This window comes from Cnephaeus nilssonii (assembly GCF_951640355.1).
Source record: "Cnephaeus nilssonii genome assembly, chromosome: 20".
In the NCBI taxonomy this organism is placed as follows: domain Eukaryota; kingdom Metazoa; phylum Chordata; class Mammalia; order Chiroptera; family Vespertilionidae; genus Cnephaeus; species Cnephaeus nilssonii.
In genome coordinates, this window is record NC_137091.1 from 32,825,793 (window position 1) to 32,844,947 (window position 19,155).

The 19,155-nt window shown below is 50.0% G+C and overlaps 2 protein-coding genes and 1 pseudogene across 7 annotated transcripts in view; 1 reads left to right on the top strand and 2 right to left on the bottom strand.

The window, feature by feature from the left end:
- ACSF3 (acyl-CoA synthetase family member 3) overlaps positions 1–19,155 on the top strand; it is a 79,363-nt gene that overhangs the window by 36,319 nt on the left and 23,889 nt on the right. For all 5 annotated transcript variants that reach the window (XR_013812854.1, XM_079759625.1, XM_079759627.1 and 2 more), the window contains exons 6-7: positions 4,458–4,570; positions 18,520–18,646. Coding sequence is in view for 4 of the 5 variants with exons in the window: in XM_079759625.1 (XP_079615751.1) it covers positions 4,458–4,570; positions 18,520–18,646 (240 nt within the window). In the remaining variant the exon portion in view is untranslated. The remainder of the gene's footprint in view (positions 1–4,457; positions 4,571–18,519; positions 18,647–19,155) is intronic.
- LOC307092677 (large ribosomal subunit protein eL22-like) lies at positions 975–2,374 on the bottom strand (the record flags this gene model as incomplete). The annotated part of the gene is made up of 1 exon (XM_079760030.1): positions 975–2,374. Exon 1 carries the CDS (start codon positions 1,428–1,430, stop codon positions 975–977), a length of 456 nt encoding a protein of 151 aa, XP_079616156.1. The 5' UTR covers positions 1,431–2,374.
- On the bottom strand, positions 15,120–16,114 carry LOC307092413 (Y-box-binding protein 1-like; annotated as a pseudogene). The gene is made up of 2 exons: positions 16,070–16,114; positions 15,120–15,929 (listed from the first exon to the last, which is right to left on the bottom strand). The product of its transcript is annotated as a Y-box-binding protein 1-like (transcript).

Consider the following 19,155-nt stretch of genomic DNA (forward strand, 5'->3'; position numbering starts at 1 on the left):
TAGACATGAAAAAATGTCCGGCCAGCATGGCTTAGTGGTTGAGCATTGATCTATGAACCAGGAGGTTACAGTTCGATTCCCAGTCAGAGCTTATGCCCGGGTTGCAGGCTTGATCCCTAATGTGGGGCATGCAGGAGGCAGCTGATCAATGATTCTCTCTCATCAGTGATGTTTCTATCTCTCTCCCTCTCCCATCCTCTCTGAAATCAATACAAATATATATTTTTAAAATGCTCAACATCACTAATCATCAGGAAATGTAAATTAAAACTACAATGAGGTATCACCTCACATGTCAGAATGGCTACCATCAACAAACAACAAGTGCTGTTGAGGATGTAGAGAAAAGGGAACCCTAGTACACTGCTGGTGGGAATGCAGACTGGTGCAGCCACTATGGAAAACAGTAGATTATTTCCCCCCAAAATTAAAAATGGAACTGCCATTTGACCCAGCCACCTCACTTCTAGGAATCCTGAAACACACTTACCAGAAAGAATAAATGCACTCCTATGCATTCCTAACATGTTTTTTTACAATAGCTAAGATCTGGAAACAGCCCAAGTACCCATCAGTAGAAGCCTAATATGCAAATTGTCCCTGCTGGAATTCAACTGGGAGACCGATCGCTCGCTATGACATGCGCTGACCACCAGGGGGTGGCGCGGAACAAAGGAAGGCCCTGGACAGCAGTCGGGGAAGGGAGGTCCCAGCCGGCAGCCAGTAGGCTCTGATTGGCCTTGATTGCCGGCCAGGCCTAGAGACCCAACCTATGCACAAATTTTGTGCACTGAGCCTCTAGTGTGGCTATAAAAAAGCAAGATATCTCTCTCTCTCTCTCTCTCTCTCTCTCTCTCTCTCTCTCTCTCTCTCTCTCTCTTTCTGTCTTTTGGTTTCCAAGTTTTATTCAAGAACTCATACAAAATTTGCCAGATAAATGAGCTTTAATCCTCATCTTCCTCCTCTTCTTCATCCTAGTTTATCTGGAAGTAAAGCAATTCGTAACTCTCTCTGCTGTTCGCAACTACGCGCAAGCAGTCATGTAGGTTATTCTTTTTCAAATATTTTTTGGTGAGATATTTCAAATATCTTTTGGAAAAAGGCACCTCAGACGTTACAGTGATCTTACTCTTGCTTCTTTCAATGGTTACAACCCCTCCGCCGAGATTCCCAGCTTTTCCATTCACTTGGATTCTCTCCTGAAGAAACTGCTCAAAGTTGGCAGCATCCGTGATTCCATCTTCTGCGGGGTGGGTGTAGTCAAGGGTAAGCTTCAGAACCTGCTTCATTTTTTGCCCTCCTTTGCCACGAGCTTTTTCACAGGAGCCATGGCGGCTGCAGAGGCAGAAAGAAGACCTCTTAACTTTTGTGACAGCATGGATAGACCTGGGGATTATTATGCTAAACACCTGGAAAGCTGGGAAGCTCATGCCGCCCCTTCCCCCATACCTGCCCTAGGCATCTCTTCCATCTGGCCATTCAGAGGTTGTATGCTTTATAACAAACTGGTCTTTTAGTAAGCAAACTGTTTTCCAGGGTTCTATGAGCCGCTCTAGCAAATTATTGAACCCTGGGAGGAGGTTTTGGAAACCTCTGATTTGTAGCCAAGTTGGACAGAAGTTGTGGTTAACACCACTTATGACTAGAAGTCACTGAAGTGACCCACTAACAGCTGTGGGACTGAGCCCTTAACCTTCTCCACATGTGCCCCCAACAGCTACTGCAGATGGTCGGGCATGGCTGAGGTGACACACGCCTCCCCTGTCCTGGGCAGACCCAGGAGGACTCCCTTGTCCACACACATCTCTCTGGTCTCAGGGCCTGTATGGAGACTGCTTCCTTCCTTCTGGGGAGATGAGCTCCCAGCTCACAATTGAAGAGGCATCACTGTCGGAGCGCACTCAGTCAGCCTGAGCCAGCGGCACACTGCTGCTCAGACAGGCTCCTCGGAAGGAAGGGGATGAGAAGCAGGCTTTCATTTCTGAGTGAGGCGGTTGGTCCTGCTTCAGATTCTGCACTTAAGCTGACGAAATGCCTCCTGATGAAATAACCACATTCTGCCTGACTCCTTGAGGTGTGTTTATGGAACTCTTTATCTCTGTCAGGTACTTGAAGAAATCATATCTGACCAGTCTCAGAGGGCAATCAATCATTTTCCAGTGTCTGATGTTTTCTTCTTATTCGGGCTAATCACCCTGCCCAGCACTGTATCATCCTTGTTCAAGCAGCAAGAAAGATCTTATTGATACAGATTACAAGAGCATTGTCAGCTCCATACGGCCTGTGGCAGTGCCGGGGGCACGGGGTCAATGTGGCCTGAGTGTCCTCCAGTGTGGCCTCAGCCTGCCTCTCACATGCGGCCTTTGTCTTCTGCATGTTATCTGCCCAATTTCTCCCTTGAGCCCTTTGTTCTGTGGCTTTTACACATACACTTATTGTAAATTATGACCAACACTCTGGTCACTAAGGGCTAAAACCAAGGTCAGCCTACTGAAGTTTGGCCATGAAACACGAGTGACTGGGAGCATCTGGAGACCTTGGACCCCCCGCCCAGGTGAGTGTCCCAGCAGTCCGGGCTGTGGCCCTTGCCGGTCGCTCTGATCACTCGGCCGCTCTGATCACTCGGCCGGTGTGTCTGTCAGTCCTCATCAAACCATGAGGTCCAGGGAGGAGCAGTGTAAATGACAGGAGTTAAACTTGTCACTGAAATGAGAGATCGACAAAGAAAGGCATTATTTAATCTAGAAAAGATAATGACCCTGCGGTCAACTGGAAACCAAATTTAGAGAGTGCAGAATGGCAGCTGGTCTTGACTGCGCCCAGGGGCAGGCTGAGCCATCAGCAGGAGAAGCATAGCTTGTGATGTCAGAGCAGGCTGGGCTTGGGCCCACCTCCACATTCACAAGCTAGTCCTTGTCTCTGGTTCCGATGTCTTATCTCTACACTGGAGATGAAATGCTCTTGCTTCTAGGTTCTCTTGAGTCCTGAATGTCCATAACGCCTGTGTAACCACAGACTCCAAGTATATGTACAACTAAGAAGAGATAGGAGGGCACATGTCATACAATTTCTTTTATATGAAACTAGAGGCCCCATCTGTCTCGCGGCCCCGCCCCCCGCCCACTGGTCGTTCTGGAAGGTCGTTCCACTGTCTGGTCTAATTAGCATGTTAGCTCTTTATTATATAGGATTTCCAGAGCAGGCAAATTCATAGAGACAGAAAGCAGATTAGTGGTTACTGGGAGTAGGGGGCTAGAGGTGGGAAGTGACTGCTGATGGACACAGGTTTCTTCTGGGGTGGTGAAGATATCTGGAACTAGATGGTGATGATGATTGCTAAATGCCACTGAATTGCCTCTCTATAATGATCAATTGTATCTTATATAGATTTCACTTTAATTTGAAAAATCTTTGGAAACCAAGAAAAGGGGGTGGGGCGGGGGCGGGGAGAGGATGCTGGTCTGTCTGTTTCCAGCTGGGACCTGACACAGAGTACTGACCAGAGTTGAGGAAAAAGTCCTCCAGAACCTGGAGAGCTCACCATAGCCATAGGGCCCAGGCCTCGCCCCCAGACCACAGGTGCAGGAGACAGGCCAAGGAGGATAGGATGGTGCTGTTTTACAGAAGAAGACTGATAACAGCCAACCTTGTGAAGAGTTTGGATCCAGGACATGAAACAAATTGCAGAGTTTGCTGACCTGACTTCTGGGGACATTTATCCCCTGACAAATCCTCATTGATTTCAGCTGTTATAATAAAGGTCTTAAAACCTTGAAGTGAATTTGCATAGATGCTGGGAGTTTGGTCTTGGAACCTCTGTTATGCCTTAGTCATTTATTACAGTGGCTGTGGGACACATTCAAGCCACCTGCCTTACCTTTGTAGGTTTGAAGTTTGATTGTAAACTGGCCCACTATGCTGGGGCCTTTGAGTGGGATGAAGACACTGAACAAACCATGGGTGCCTAGTGAATAAACCAGAATGCCAGCAATATTATCCCACTGCCATGAGGATCCTTGCTCACTGCCCACCTTTCAACATCGGTGCCTCTTGGGACCTGTTCTGGACAGGTGCGCTTCAGTGCCCTTACTCCTCAGCCAGGTACAAGTAGAAGCCGTGCCTGCATCCCGCCTGGGTGCAGGAGGCCTTCCTAGGATGAACTGAATGCTCTGGAGCAGCAGTCGCCAACCTTTCGGACCTCACAGACCACCAGTGGTCCACAGACCACCGGTTGGTGACCGCTGCTCTGGAGCATTCAGAGCCTCGCCTTTGCACACTGTTGGCAACTGCGAGCACTGGCTGCTGCTGTGGCAGGGTGGGCGCCCACTATATGCCCCCAGGTCTTCTCTCTGTGAGTGATGTCCAGGCAGGATCTGAGAGCCACAGGTGTATAGCCCTCTCCTTTGAAATCCCTCTGACTCCATCTTCTTTCTCTTATATTTCTCCTCTCCTTGCAGGTTCTGTGGGGACCCCGCTGCCAGGCGTTGAGGTGCGAATTGTCTCAGAAAACCCACAGAAGGAGGGCTGCCCCTACATCCTCCACGTGGAAGGAAACGAGAAGGACACCAGGGTGAGCCACTCGCTTTTCCATGGTGGCACATGGGCGTTGCACGGTCATGACCACCCAGCAGGCCAGTCACAGAGGTTTGGGTCTCTGTGCTTTGGAGGTGGATGCTGGCTGGTATTTACCAAAGGTGCCATTGTGGACAGTGTGAGGGCAACCAAGGCCCAGCTGTGCCCCGATCTCCAGTGCTCCGCCTGGCTTCTCCCTGGGCTCCATGCACTGGTGTTACTTTGAGGTGTGTCATGACAGCATTGCTAAGGACAACCCACGCTAAAACAGAAGTCACTGTAGGTGGGATCTGGTTAAAAATTATGTGCTGGCAGGACCTTGGTGCCCACTCAGAGTGACGCCAACACACACTTCCAGGGCAGGTGTGGCCCTGCCAGCAGCCTCGCTAAGGCTCTTTGGGCAGGTCCACAGGACCCTTTGAATGAAGGTTACCCATTTCTACTGAAGTCACTAGTGGCTCTCTTAGTTTGTATGTGATTCTAAAATTCACAAGAGTGAAACAGAAACACTGTGCATTGTCTTATTTCAGTGAAGATTTTAATAGCTACAAATGTGTTGGTCATAAGTGAAGGGGAGTCACAGAAAAGTTTAGGATTAGTGGGAAGTGGAATTTTTATTTAAAAGGAAATGATGTTCACCATGGCTGGTTTGCCTCAGTGGATAGAGCTTTGGCCCTTGGACTAAAGGGTCACAGGTTTGATTCCGGTTAAGGCACGTTACCTTGGTTGCAGGCTCGATCCCCAGCACCAGTTGGGGCACGTGCATGAGGCAAACAACTGATGTGTCTCTCTCACATCAATGTTTCTCTCTGTGTGTCTCTCCCCCTCCCTCCCACTCTCTCTAAAAAAATCAATGGAAAAATATCCTCTGGTGAGAATTTATCAAAAAAGAAGAAGAAGAAAGGAAATGAATTTCTCTATAGCTAATATCCATATTAGATATCACCTGTGATTGGTTTCTGTTACTCAGGTTTCAAAAAATGACAGTAGTGAGTCCTTATTCCAGCTTATCCTTCTTCATGAGCACTGCTGGGCTGGTCGGTCCCTGCTCTGCACCTCATGTGCCAGGAGGGGCTGGGTACAGGCCATGCTCTGTGGGCCCCAGTTTCCACATCTGAAATGGGAGGACGGAGGAGATTGTTGTTGAATGTTTTTGTGAGCACAAATAGGTGGAACTTGGATGCTTTAAAGTGTAATTTTATGGAAATTTTAGAATGATGTCAAAAAGTAGGCATTCTGTTTACCAAGAACACCTCTTACCTGGGCCCTCACTAGGTTCTCACTCTCTCAGCCTCTGTTCCCAGATGTGATAACATCTAGACACAGCCTTGCTCCTCCACTACCACCTGTCACTCCCTCACCACCCTCTGCCAGGGCTCTTGCCTCTGCCCTGCTGGTCCAGGGCGTCAGCCACACCCATACCATGGGGTCCTTTTCTGGCTCTCAGTCTGTGCCCTGCACTGCCTCCCAATACCACCGCCTCCTCGTGGACTCCCGCTATCCCCTGGTCACCAGCCCTCCCTGCATTTGATGACTGCCTCCCCCATGGATGCTTAGCCTGTGTGCCAGGTCAGGGATGGCCAACGGAGAATGCAGGCCAGGCTGTGGGTTCCAGGGACACTGCTCATCAGGAGGTCCCCAACAGAGAGGAACAGTGTGGGTTTGTGGATCCATCAGATGCTAGTGGTACAAGCAGCAGGATCCATGACTACTGCCTCCGCCAGGTGCAGATCACCTGATGGCTCGGCCTCCATGTGCACCTGTTCCACTGGAAGTGGCAGGGATGCTGCCAGAGAGAAAGGGTGGGGTCGGGAGCATCTCCCTCCTAAATGACGATACAATTTAAGTAACTCGCACCTGTGGTGGCAAGCAGCTGGCCATCTGACAGCTCCTCTCCCGTCTTTGATTGTTTCCGTCTACAGAGAGTTGTGCACAGAAACTTACTTAAAATAGAAAAAGCCGCAGTCCTGGCCCGGAGTGCTTGACAACCAGGGAGAAGGAAGCAATCGTTCCACAGGTTGGGGGCTCCAGGGGAATGGGTACCACTGGCTAGGGCTCTGAGGGGCCATGGAGATAGGAGGGGGCATACGGGAGCTGGGTCTGGTCCTCCCTGCATGGTGAGTTCTGTACAGGTACACCCCAACTGTCTAAACGTGAACATAAGGCAATTTGGCACACGTGAGGGTGTCTTCTAGAACATTTTCAACTCATTGAAGGGATTGGAGGACAGACAGTCCAGACTGCAGCCGCCCTGATGGCCGCACAGAGTCTGAGGGCCACTCCATGGGAAGACACACCAGAGGGCCTGTTGTCCCACACAGGGGTTTGGTCCTGGACCTAGTGTTCAGTCTTGTGACCAGTGAGGCTGTGCTCGGCAAAGGCCACCCCTGGGGTAGCCAGGGCCACAGGAGGGACCCCTGGTTAAGTCCCGACTGCAGGGACCTGCCTCTTTCTCCCTGTGTCTGTCTTGAAGGTGGCCCCGCCATGGCGCTGTTTGTCTGACCCCACCTCCAGTGCAGTAGGACACTTGCTCTCGAGGTTGTTACCTTCAAGGGCCACAGACCAGAAACAGGGCTTTGGGGTCTCACTCATGGGTAGAGGGACACCTCCCTCTTGTGTTTGATGGCATTTGTCAATCTATCTTTAGCCTTTAAAAGTAGAGACTCAAAAGTCCCCCCTCCCCCCAAGACTTTGTAGAGTACGAATGAAGCAGCACTCAGGCAGTTGCCTACATGGAACTTTCCATCTGGGCCTCCCACTCCGTGAGATGTGGCCTCAGCTCCAGGCAGGTCACAGCTGTGTTTCTGTGCCTGTACCAGCCCATCAGCACTGCCGCCTGCAGGACGAGCCCAGGCCATCCTGAAGGAACTCATTTCGGTCCATTTCAGTGGCGTGTTGCAGCAGAAACAGGAACTAGCATGGCCTTGTTGGGGACCATGGTTACTAATAAGAAAAGGAGGAAGCTACGATACCCATGGACTGTCGGTGCGGAGTGGCCTCATGCTGCAGGAGGCTGCAGTCTGCTCAGTTCCTACACGATTGTGAACCTGCTGCTGAAAATTGTTGATACTGTCTCTGAACAGAGATTTGCCAAGCAAAACCTTCCAGTACCTGTCTGATACACTATAAATTCCCAGTTAGTGCAGCCAGACTGGTAAGGACTGACTCTAATGTTCATAAGTTAGGATGGCTGAGGTGATTTGTTTCAAGTGGTGTGTTTGTTATTTACTTTTAATTGGTAATAAATTTATAGAAAAATTGCAAAAATAACAGTACAAAGAACACCTGCACGCCCCTCACCCAGATCACTTACCGTTAACACCCACTATTCTTTCTCCACACACAGGATTCCTCTGCGCCGTGCGCCATGGCCCTTTACCCAAAACACCCACAGTGCAGCAACTGTGGCACCGGACCAGCATCTTATCAAACCTCTCCCACACTGTGGTGTTCCCCTTGCCTACTGACCTCATGATGTCACATGTAGCATCTTTCTCCACTGCAGGTTCAGGCTGGGGGCAGCTGTTTCCTTGGCTTGTCCTGAGGACAGGTCTTGAAGCAGGCCCGTACACCTGAGTGATAGGCATGATGTCAGTGCAGGTAGCAGTTATCAAAGAGAGAAGTGCCCACTGAGCAGAAGTGTACCGCGTGGTGATGGTGAGCATAGAACGAACGTGGAGGTTCAGAGAGGACATCGCTGAGAACCTCCCTGGAGCCAGCCTGCTGTGGGAACTGTGGCCTCAGCCTCTCCCATCCACTCCTTCCTTTCATCCAACTAGCACATGAGGAGACCCCTCTGGGCTGGACAGCAAGCCTCATGTTGCTGCCAAGATCAGCAGAGAGGTGTCAGCAGTAATGGCACCCATCGTGGCAAACGCAGTGCGGGGTAGGTGTCCCGCAGGCCATGCAGAACCTCCCAGACAACAGGAGATCCCTGTTAACTCCTACAGGCCCAGAGCAAGGGGTTCTCACAAGCCCACATCACCCGTAGCTGTGGTGCCTGAGGGGCAGATATATATGGGTCAGGAGAGCAACTTGTCCTGGGTGCCCCACAGAATACAGCCTGGGCTCACTGCGGGTTGTTAGGCAGTGACACCATCGTGTCTCCATGTCCCTGAGTGTGTGGCTGCCCTGGCTGACCAGCACCCCAAGGGCTCAGTTGTCCCTGTGGTCTGTAGCTCTGTTGCCAGCACTTCCTGATCCTTGTAACTTTGGTGGGACATCAGGCACTGGAAGAGCGGGCGCCCTCCCGCACTGGGAGGTTCTCCGGCACCATGTGAAATAGTTCCCCCTTCGAGGCTGCCTCTGGCTGCGCCCTCCCTGCTGGGCTGGGTTAACGCATGGCTTTGTTTGCTGCCATGCATCTTTCATGTGCTGCAGCCTCCAGCTGGCTCCCGCCTATAAACTCTGCACGTCGCACACTCTCTATATTTATTTATTTATTTTTTATTTTTTGAAATTGCTTGCTTACATGAGAGCCGAGCACCAGCCAGCAACAATGGGGTCCATCAGCAGATAAAGGACTTCACAGCTGTATGTAACACAGAGGATAACCAGGCCTCCACACAGAATCATCTCCTCTTGCTGAGGAAGCAAAGAGACCCATGTGGAATGTGCATTGGCTAGAGCAGGACAGGTGCTGTGAGTTCTGCTTCCTTTTATTTCTTCTTAAAAATTAATTATCTCATATCTTATCCATATGCAGGCTGTCACTCTGGACAGCAGACTGCTCTGTTGCCTCTCCTCCCCACGCCACCAGCATCTCCAGTCCCCTCCCCTGTCACGGCCATCTGTCGCTACGTGTGCCGCCAACTGCTGCACGTGACCCAGAGTGGGGCCTGGAACACCCTGCCCACGATGGTAATGGTGCCTTCCCCACAGACGCACTCACTTCAGACCAACAGCTGACAGTTCCATCCTACTTGAGTTGTGGTGGAGTCTGTTACCTCTATCAAGGGCCAGGTAGGAGGCAGCATGACCCTAAAGAGAAAGTCTCATATTTGTCACCCTGATGTGCCAGGTGACTGCCTGAGAGCACTCAGCAGCCCTGTGCCTCTTTCCAGCTATCAACCAGAGCCTGTCCCCAAATACCCTCTGCTCTGAAATACTAGGCAAGAAGTCCTGCCTTCCTCCCATTGGCTCATCCCTATGTGGATGGCCAGTTCTTTCTGGTCCAAGCAGTGGGCAGTGCTTGACTGGGCGGCCCTTCATCAGGATACAAGGGGAGCCCACAGTCAAGGAGGGGCCATAGGGACAAGTGCTGTACCTTGTGTCCTGCACCTGCTCACCTGCCTGGATTCTGGCACCTTCTAGTATGCCCTCCACCACAGAGGGGTAGAGCTGTCTTCTCATCATGAGTCGGGCAGGTATCAGGGGTTCCACCTGTTTCCAGCAACACCTGCCACTGATAGAGGAAAGTAGAGTGCTGCTTCCAGCAGGTCACTAGGCCAGTGGAACATGGGTCAGAGTTGGGGCAGGCACTGCAGTCTGTGAGAGTGGGATTCAGGCTGCTTCAGATGAGGAAGTGTTCATTCTTGTGTTGGCAGCTCTCAGGCATGGCGCTGGTCATAGTAAGTGGAGAGCCCTCACTCAACCAATGTTCCTGTAGGCACAAAGACGGGGGAGTCCCTTGTGAACACAGCCCAGATTTTTATTGCCGTGTGGAAAGCAGGTGTGGCATGAAGTCATGTGAGACTGCCAGGCACCCAGGGTCTGGCTGCGTGCCCATCCAAACTGCACCCAAAATACCCTCAGGAACAGCTGGTCCCCAGAGCATGGGGAATGGGCCCCACTGACCACCCACCCAGCCCTACTTCTCATCCTAGCAGGTGAGGGAGTGAACCCTGAGTGGTTCTGAGGAATCCCAGCAGAAACCCCTGCAGGGCTCTGGCTCTGTGCATGGCCTGGTGACATGAGTGATAGATTTTAGTTGAAGGCAGTGTTTGCTATTATACACTGCTAGAGGCCCAGTGCACGAAATTTGTGCACAGGTGCGGTCCCTAAGCCTGGTTGGCAATCAAAACACGAGTATCTGGTGTGGAAGGTCAGGTCCCAGCTGACCTCTGGGCCCTGGGCAGCCCCCGCGTGCTCCCCTCCGCCTGAGTCATGGCTCCTGAATTTCCATACGGAGATGTGGTGAGCATGGCCAGACACCTCGGGCTGGGGCACAGGGTGGGCCTCTGGGCCGCCCAGTGGCATGCTCTCTCCCAGCCAGCCTCACAAACCTGCGTGAACCCACAGGGAGCCCGACAGGTCCCTGTGGACCAGCTCACCAGGAAGAGGCTGCACAGAGGTGGGGGAGGGGTGCGCTTCCCCAGCGCTGGAGCCCTGGCATCCCAGGGGAGGGAAGCAGGAAGCAGGGGGAGTGAGAGCGAGCTCAGGGACACCCCGCATTCTCACCACATCTCCCTCCCCGTCACCCTGGCCCCCCAGGTAGCCAGTGAGAGGTCGCAGCCCCCCTGCCCGGGTGCCGCAAGAGGTTGATCGCCACCACCCACCCCCAGTTCCCTGTCTAAGCCCAGAGCCCGGCCCCATCAGGCTTTCAGGGCCTGCTGGCTGCTGGTCACCATCTGCAGGGCGATCAGGCCCCTGCTCGCACCTGCCTTGGCCTGGCGTCGCCCACATACCTACTCCACCATCCCGCTGCAGTCCCACTCTCATCAGGGCCCACTGCTGCCCGTTGCCAGCACCACATCGATGACGCCCGCCATGTTCCGCACCTCACCCTGGTGGTCAGCACATGTCATAGGGAGCGGTCAAACTCCCGGTAGAACAATTTGCATATTAGACTTTTATTATATAGGATTTTAGTTTATTTGTTATTTCTCTCTGATATTTTCCTCCGGCCATTCTCCTGGTTTATCTTCACTCTTGATAGCCCGTCATACCCTTGTCTCTAAAATTTACATCAACCACCAAAATTAATTTGGCCTTACTGTCAAGGTCTGTCCAGTAGTTAGTATGACATAAGCAAATGTGTAATAGGTGCGTGTGTGTTTAGAGCTCTATCTGGTGGTTCATTTTTCCCTCTCCCCCAAGAAATGAAAAGGCCTTGTCTTTTTTAGCATAAAGAAAATGATGACAGCCTTAGCCAGTTTGGCTCAGTGGATAGAGTGTTGGCCTGTGGACCGAAGGGTCCCAGGTTCAATTCCAGTCAAGGACACGTACCTTGGTTGCAGGCTCTTCCCCAGCCCAGGCCCTGGTCCCGGTGCATGCAGGAGGCAACTAATTGATGTGTTTCTCTCACATTGATATTTCTCTCTGTCTTTCCCTCTCTCTTCCATTCTCTCTAAAAATCAATGGGAAAAATATCCTCGGGTGAGGATTTAAAAAAGAAAGAAAGAAAATGATGACAGCCTGGCTGGCATGGCTCAGTGGCTGAGCGTCAACCTATGAACCAGGAGATCACAATTGGATTCTTGGTCAGGGCACATGCCTAAGTTTCGGGCTCGATCCCCAGTGTGGGTATGCAGGAGGCAGAGGATCAATCACTCTTTTTCATCATTGAGATCAATATCTCCTTCTTTCCTCTCTGAAATAAATAAAAATATTTTTTTAAAAAATAGAAGAAAATGATGACATATCTTAGTTACTTGATATGTGCTTTCCATAGACGGGAGACGCCCTTGGCAAACCTGTGCTAAGTTAGAATTGGTGAATCTGCCTGCCTTTATGGTATTTACCCTGTAGTGGTCAGCTGAATCGAAGAAGGGGCTCAGATTAAGTGTTGAATGGGATTGAGCTGGATTGATGGGATTGAATGGGACGCTGGGGCTCTAGTTGAAAGAGAGTTGGTTTTGGTTCCAGAAGACCCCAACTTTGTACTCTACGTGTCTGTGGCCACAGAGCCTGTGTGCTGGCAGCTGCTGTGCTTGAGGGCTGTCAGTGTATCATGGGGAATCGATGATGCTGGTGTCATAAAATGAGTCGGGAAATGTTCCCTCTTCTATTTTCTAGAAGAGTTTGTGTGTAATTGGAGTTTTGTATTTTTATAATATTTGATAGAATTTACCATCTGGGTCTAGAGGTTTCTTTTTTGGAAGATTTTAACTGAATTCAATTTCATTTAAGTTGCCAAATTTATGTACATAGAATTTTTCATTATTAATATTTTAATATATGTGGAGTCTGAAGTGATACCCTTTCCATTCCTCATACTCATCATTTGTGTCTTCCATTTCTTTTTTCTTTGTTATGTTGCTAGAAGTTTACCTGTTTTGTTCATCTTCCTTCAAAGAACTAGTTTTATTGGATTTATTAAATTTCCTCTATTGTTTTTCTCTTTTTAATCCTAGTTTCTGTCTTATCTTTATTGTTTCTTTTTTTGTGCTTGCTTTCTCTTTCTCTAGTTTCTTTTTTTCTTGTTTTTACACAAACAGTTATTTAAGGCCTTTTATTAACAGGTGCTTGCAGTTTGTTGAATTTTTGAAAAAGCAAGTTGTAAACTTTTATTACAAACTAGAGAGGCCCAGTGCATGAAATTCGTGCATGGGGGTGTGTGTCCCTCAGCCCAGCCTGCACTCTCTCCAATCTGGGACCCTTCGAGGGATGTCTGACTGCCCATTTAGGCCCGATCCTACCGGGATCAGGCCTAAACGGGCAGTCGGACATCCCTCTCACAATCCAGGACTGCTGGCTCCCAACTCCCAACTGCTCACCTGCCTGCCTTCCTGATTGCCCCTAACCGCTTCTGCCTGCCAGTTTGATCACCCCCTATCCACTCCCCTGCCAGCCTGATTGATGCCTAACTGCTCCCCTGTCAGCCTGATTGCCCCTAACTGCCCTCCCTTGCAGGCCTGGTCACCCCTAACTGCCCTCCCCTGCAGGCCTGGGTCCCCCCCAACTGCCCTTCCCTGCAGGCCCGGTCGCCCCCAACTTACCTCCTCTGCCGGTCTGGTCACCCTTAACTGCCCTCCCCTGCAGGCTTGATCACCCCCCAACTGCCCTCCCCTGCAGGCCTGGTCACCCCTAACTGCCCTCCCCTGCAGGCCTTGGTCCCCCACAACTGCCCTTCCCTGTAGGCCTGGTCCCTCCCAACTGCCCTTCCCTGTAGGCCTGGTCCCCCCCAACTGCCCTTCCCTGTAGGCCTGGTCGCCCCCTACTTCCCTCCTCTGCTGGTCTGGTCACCCTTAACTGCCCTCCCCTGCAGGCTTGATCACCCCCCAACTGCCCTCCCTTGCAGGCCTGGTTCCTCCCAACTGCCCTCCCCTGCTGGCCTGATCTCCCACAATTGCTCTCCCTTGCAGGCCTGGTCCCTCCCAACTGCCCTCCCCTGCTGGCCATCTTGTGGAAGTCATCTTGTGTCCACATGGGGGCAGCCATCTTTGACCACATGGGGGCAGCCATCTTGTGTGTTGGAGTGATGGTCAATCTGCATATTACTCTTTTATTAGATAGGATAGAGGTCTGGTGCATGGGCGGGGGCTGGCTGGTTTGCCCTGAAGGATATCCCGGATCAGGGTGGGGGCATGGGGTGGCCTGGGCGAGGAGCCTGTGGTGGTTTGCAGTCCGGCCACGCCCCCCGGTGACCCAAGAGGAGGCCCTGGTATCTGGGATTTATTTATCTTCTATAATTGAAACTTTGTAGCTTTGAGTGGAGGCCAGGGCAGCAGGGAAGCTTGGCTTCCTCCATCGCCAGGGAAACCCAAGCCTCCTGCTTGCTGCAGCTCCGTGATTGTAGCCATCTTGGTTGGGTTAATTTGCATACTCGCTCCTGATTGGCTGGCGGGCATGGCTTGTGTGTAGCGGGGTGATGGTTACTTTGCATGTTTTTCTTTTATTAGTGTAGATTAAAAATAAGGTCCTTAAAAATCTTAATTTGCCGAAACTGGTTTGGCTCAGGGGATAGAGCGTCAGCCTGTGGACTGAGAGGTCCCGGGTTCGATTCCGGTCAAAGGGCACGTACCTTGGTTGCGGGCACATCCCCAGTAGGAGGTGTGCAGGAGGCAGCTGATCGATGTTTCTCTCTCATCGATGTTTCTGACTCTATCCCTCTCCCTTCCTCTTTGTAAAAAAATCAATAAAATATATTTTTTTCTTAAAAATCTTAATTTGACCAAATATGAAACAATTTTAAAAACCTTTAAAGGTATATTAAGAAAAACCAGTCTTTTAAGAAATAAAAACCTCATTTGTCATTACCAAAATGAGATTTCTATAGGTAAAAATAATAAAAACCCCATGCTATATAGCAGATAATGCAGATAGTTCTAGTTGTCTGGTTAATGGGCAAAAAGTAAGCACTGAAGGCAGAGGTAGGGAACATCCAGCCCGTGTAAGGCTGCGAAATCACTTGGTCTGGCCCTGCCGAGGCATTCGGGGTGAGTTAATTAAATGTTTGACCAAATGTAGCAGGCGAATTTTTAAGTTGGTAATTTTGTATGGCCTGCAAATGATGTTATAAATATCCAAATGGCCATTGGCAGATAAAAGGTTCCCCACCCCTAAATTAAGGTCTTCAGTTCTAATCTTTTGTTCATTTCTTATTGCTGAATTTCATATTCATTTCTTGTTGGATGACTAAACTGGATGATGGTAGAGATGGTAAGCTAGCATTTATTCACCCCGCCCTGCTCAGCCTTGGGAGCAGATGAATTCTTGGCTGGTGGATCAGCTGCGTTTGTGTCTTTGCCATCTTGTGGTTTAGCGTTTTCTGGGCATTTGGTTGGTGATTGAAGCTGTGGCAGTACCGATATTGAGGTAGCTGCTGACCTTGGGTCTCATCTCCTTGATTTTCCTTATCTTCTTCATTGTTGTTCTCTCGAGGCTGTTTTAGCGAGGAGGACCCCAGTTAATCATGGTCTGTAGCTCAAATACATATTCTGTCTCACTGGTCTACCTTGTTCTCCTGTACTCCGGTTGTCAGCACCTGCCATCATTTCTCCTTGCATCTGAGGGTTGGAATACTGTGGTCGACGCCCATAGGGTGTCCGCACGCAGTAAGGTGGGAACTGTTGCCTGCAGTAGGGCAGCTGCTGTTGGGCCTGGCCTTCGGGAGCACTCTTGGATCTCTCACTCTTTCCCCCACTCTCACTACTCGGGTAGTTCTGCTGGTGTTTGCACGGAGGACCTCTGCAAGGTGGATAGTGTCTAGAATGGTTAACATCTGCTGCATATTTCCTGCCTTGCATGTTTACTGGAACTCCACCAGGGCCTGTAACATTTGCTGCTCCACATCCTTTTCTCCTTCAACAACATCAAACTCCACAATCTCTGCATCTCCTACACTGCAAAGGTACTTCCTGGGGTTATTCTTCTTTGCGGCAGTCTGGTGTGCAAATACATCTTCCTTGGTGTTATTCCTGTTGATGAAACCATATCTTGTTTCTTACATTGAACCATTTTACTGTTCCCAAAACCTTTTATTTTTATTGTTGAAAGTATTACATATGTCTCCCTTTTTCCCCCTTTGACCCCCTCCAGGCCACCCCCATCCCAGGCCCTCACCACCCCACTCTCTGTCCATGAGTTATGCATATATGGATTACCTCCCACCTACCCACCCTCCCCCGCCTTTTATCTGAGATTCCATATTCTGTTCCATGCTTCCATGTCTCTGGATCCACTCCATTCATCAGTTTATTTTGTTAATTAGATTCAACATATGAGTGCATTCATGTGATACTTGTTTTTCTCTGACTGACTTATTTCACTTATAAGTCCCTCCATGCTGTCTCAAAGGGTAAGAGATTCTTCTTTTTTACTGCTGCATAGTATTCCATGGTATAAATGTACCACAGCTTTTTTATTTACTCATCTGCTGATGGGAACTTGGGCTATTTCCAGAACTTAACTATTATAAATTGTGCTACTTATGAACATAGGGATGCATACATTCTTTCTGATTGGTGTTTCAGGTTTCTTAGGATATATTTCTGGAAGTGGAATATGGCAGATCCATATTTACTTTTTTGAGGAAACTCCATACTGTTTTCCATGATGGCTGTACCAGTCTGCATTCCCACCAGCAGTGCACGAGGGTTCCTCACCAGCACTTGTCATTTGTTAGTAGCAGCCATTCTGACAGGTGTGAGGTGATACCTCATTGTCATTTTAATTTACATCTCTCTGATGATCAGTGACTTTGAGCGTTTTTTCATATGTCTCTTGGTCATCTGTATGTCCTCTTTGGAGAAGTATCTATTTAGGTCCTTTATCCATTTTTTAATTGGATTGTTTGTCTTCCTTTTGTTAAGTTGTATGAGTTCCTTATATATTTTGGAGATTAACCCTTTATCAGATGTATCATTGCCAAATATGTTTTCCCGTACAGTGGGTTCCCTTTTTGTTTTCCAAAACCTTCTTGTCCCTGCCAACAGGCACCGCTGATGTGAGGCCGCCAGGCCCGCCAGGCCCTGCACCACTGCTCGCCGTGCCAGGCTTGGTGTGGGCAGCCCTTGGTGGTGGCGGCAGGCTGCAGCAGCAGCAGCTCTTCCCGGGTATGATGGCAACTAGGCCGGCGGCGCTGGGGCTGCTCAAGGCTCTCTGGGGTCCACTCTCTGCTCCCAGTACCCATTGAACTGCTGGTTTCTTAAGTTGAAACTTTAGGTTATTGATTGGAGACCTTTTCTCTTTTCTAGTATATGCATTTAATTATATAAATGTCCCTCTAAACACTGCTTTAGTTGTACTCCCCCCTTGTTGATGTGTTGTATTTTCATTCAGTTCAAAATATTTTATAATTTTCCTTAAGACATCCCCCTTTGACTCATGGATTGTTTATAAGTGTGATATTTATTTTCCAAGGGTTTCGAGATTTTTCTGCTATTGATTTCTAGCTTTTGGTCAGAAAACATGCTTGATAAGATTTTAGGTTTTTTTTAAATTTGTTAAGGTATGTTTTATGGCCCAGAATATGTGGTCCTGCTTGTTGAATGTTCTGCTGGTTTGGGCTGGAGTGTAAATGTCGATTAGATGCAGATGGTTAAGTTCTTCCACAGCCTTGCTGGTTTTCTGACTACTAGTTCTCTTACTAAGTGAGGAGTGTTGAGTTCTCCAATAGGCCAGCGGTGGCTAACCAGAGGAATGGACCTGTGACCTCACAGATTCCTCCTCTGCAGATGCTTTTCCTGGCACCATGCAAGCCCCTGCTCAGTTTCTTATAAAACCCAATCTCCCTGCTCCTCTTCACTGTGGTCACACTAGAGCAGGGGTCCTCAAACTTTTTAAACAGGCGGCCAGTTCACTGTCCCTCAGACGGTTGGAGGGCCGGACTATAGTTTAAAAAAAAAAACTATGAACAAATTCCTATGCACACTGCACATATCTTATTTTGAAGTAAAAAAACAAAACGGCAAAAACACCCGCATGTGGCCCGCGGGCCGTAGTTTGAGGACGCCTGTTCTAGAGAAACATTGAGCTTCCCTGCCTTCCACGACCACGTGAATTCCAGTGCCGGTGTCTCCTGGCACCCAAGTCTTCCTCCTGGAGCCGCCCTCTCCGTTGACTGCTCTGTCAGCTTCCTTTTCACCAAGCAAAGTAGCACCTCCAAAAGGCTCTCCAGCAGGTGCTACCAACTCGGAGCTGCTCCAGTTGCCACAGGCAGGGTGCGGGCTGCTGCTTGCTTCTCCTGGGTTCCGTGGTTTGTCTGAGAAATGCCCTGGACACAGGATTTCATGGGAAGCCAAGAACATGGCTTTTAGAAGCTGACAGCTAATCCATCCAGGTCCAAGCCCTGAGACCTGGCCACTTACTCACATCTACAATCTACAGGATGGAGCTGTTTGAGGATGAAGAGATGACCCATAGCCCCACCCAGGGCAGGGTGAGCTCAGGGAGCAGCTCTGATTGGGTTTCTGTGTTGAAAGCTTTGTGTCTCAGTCACCCAACAAAATGTTCAGTTTCAGAAAAGCGTGGTGGTCCTCCGGTCGGGCAGGGCACAGTGAAAGCAGGTGGAGACCCATCCTGGGGGTGTTGCTCTGACGTGCACATTTCTCTCCCACACCACAGGTGACCCCAGGACTCAAGGAGAAGGAAGGGGAGCTCTTGGTCAGGGGACCCACTGTGTTCCGTGAATACTGGGGCAAACCAGAAGAAACGAAGAAAGCGTTCACCTCAGATGGCTGGTTTAAAACAGGTAGGCGCTGGGGCAGAGAGGGAGAGCCACGGAGGAGGGGGCCTGAGGGGAGAGAGGAGTGTGACGTGGCCACCCCAGGTTGTCACCACACCTGGACACCCCAGAATCTTCTGTCAAGGGCAGAGACAGGGCTGGGGGGTGCACTTTGTGTCTCACATCTTTGTGGCTGTATCCCTTTCAGCCTCTGAAAGGAGGCTCCTGAGGCCCCAGCCCTCAGCAGGGCCAGCAGCCCCCACCTGGTGGTCCCATTGCCCATCTTGGGTCAGGACACACACACCCCCTTCCCAGTCACCACTGCACTCTAAGTAGGAGATCCTCCTCACCCTCTCCCACCCTCCCTCCCTCTTAGCCCATCATGCTTTGAAAATTTCCCCTCCCCCACTCAGGATCAAGTTGTTTGATGGAATGTGGTTTATTTGTGGTGTGGGTCATTCCTTTCCCTTTTCTCTACTAGTCTGCACTCTGTGTCACCTGCCCAAGTGAGCAAGTATAAACCTGGGGCCGCAGTG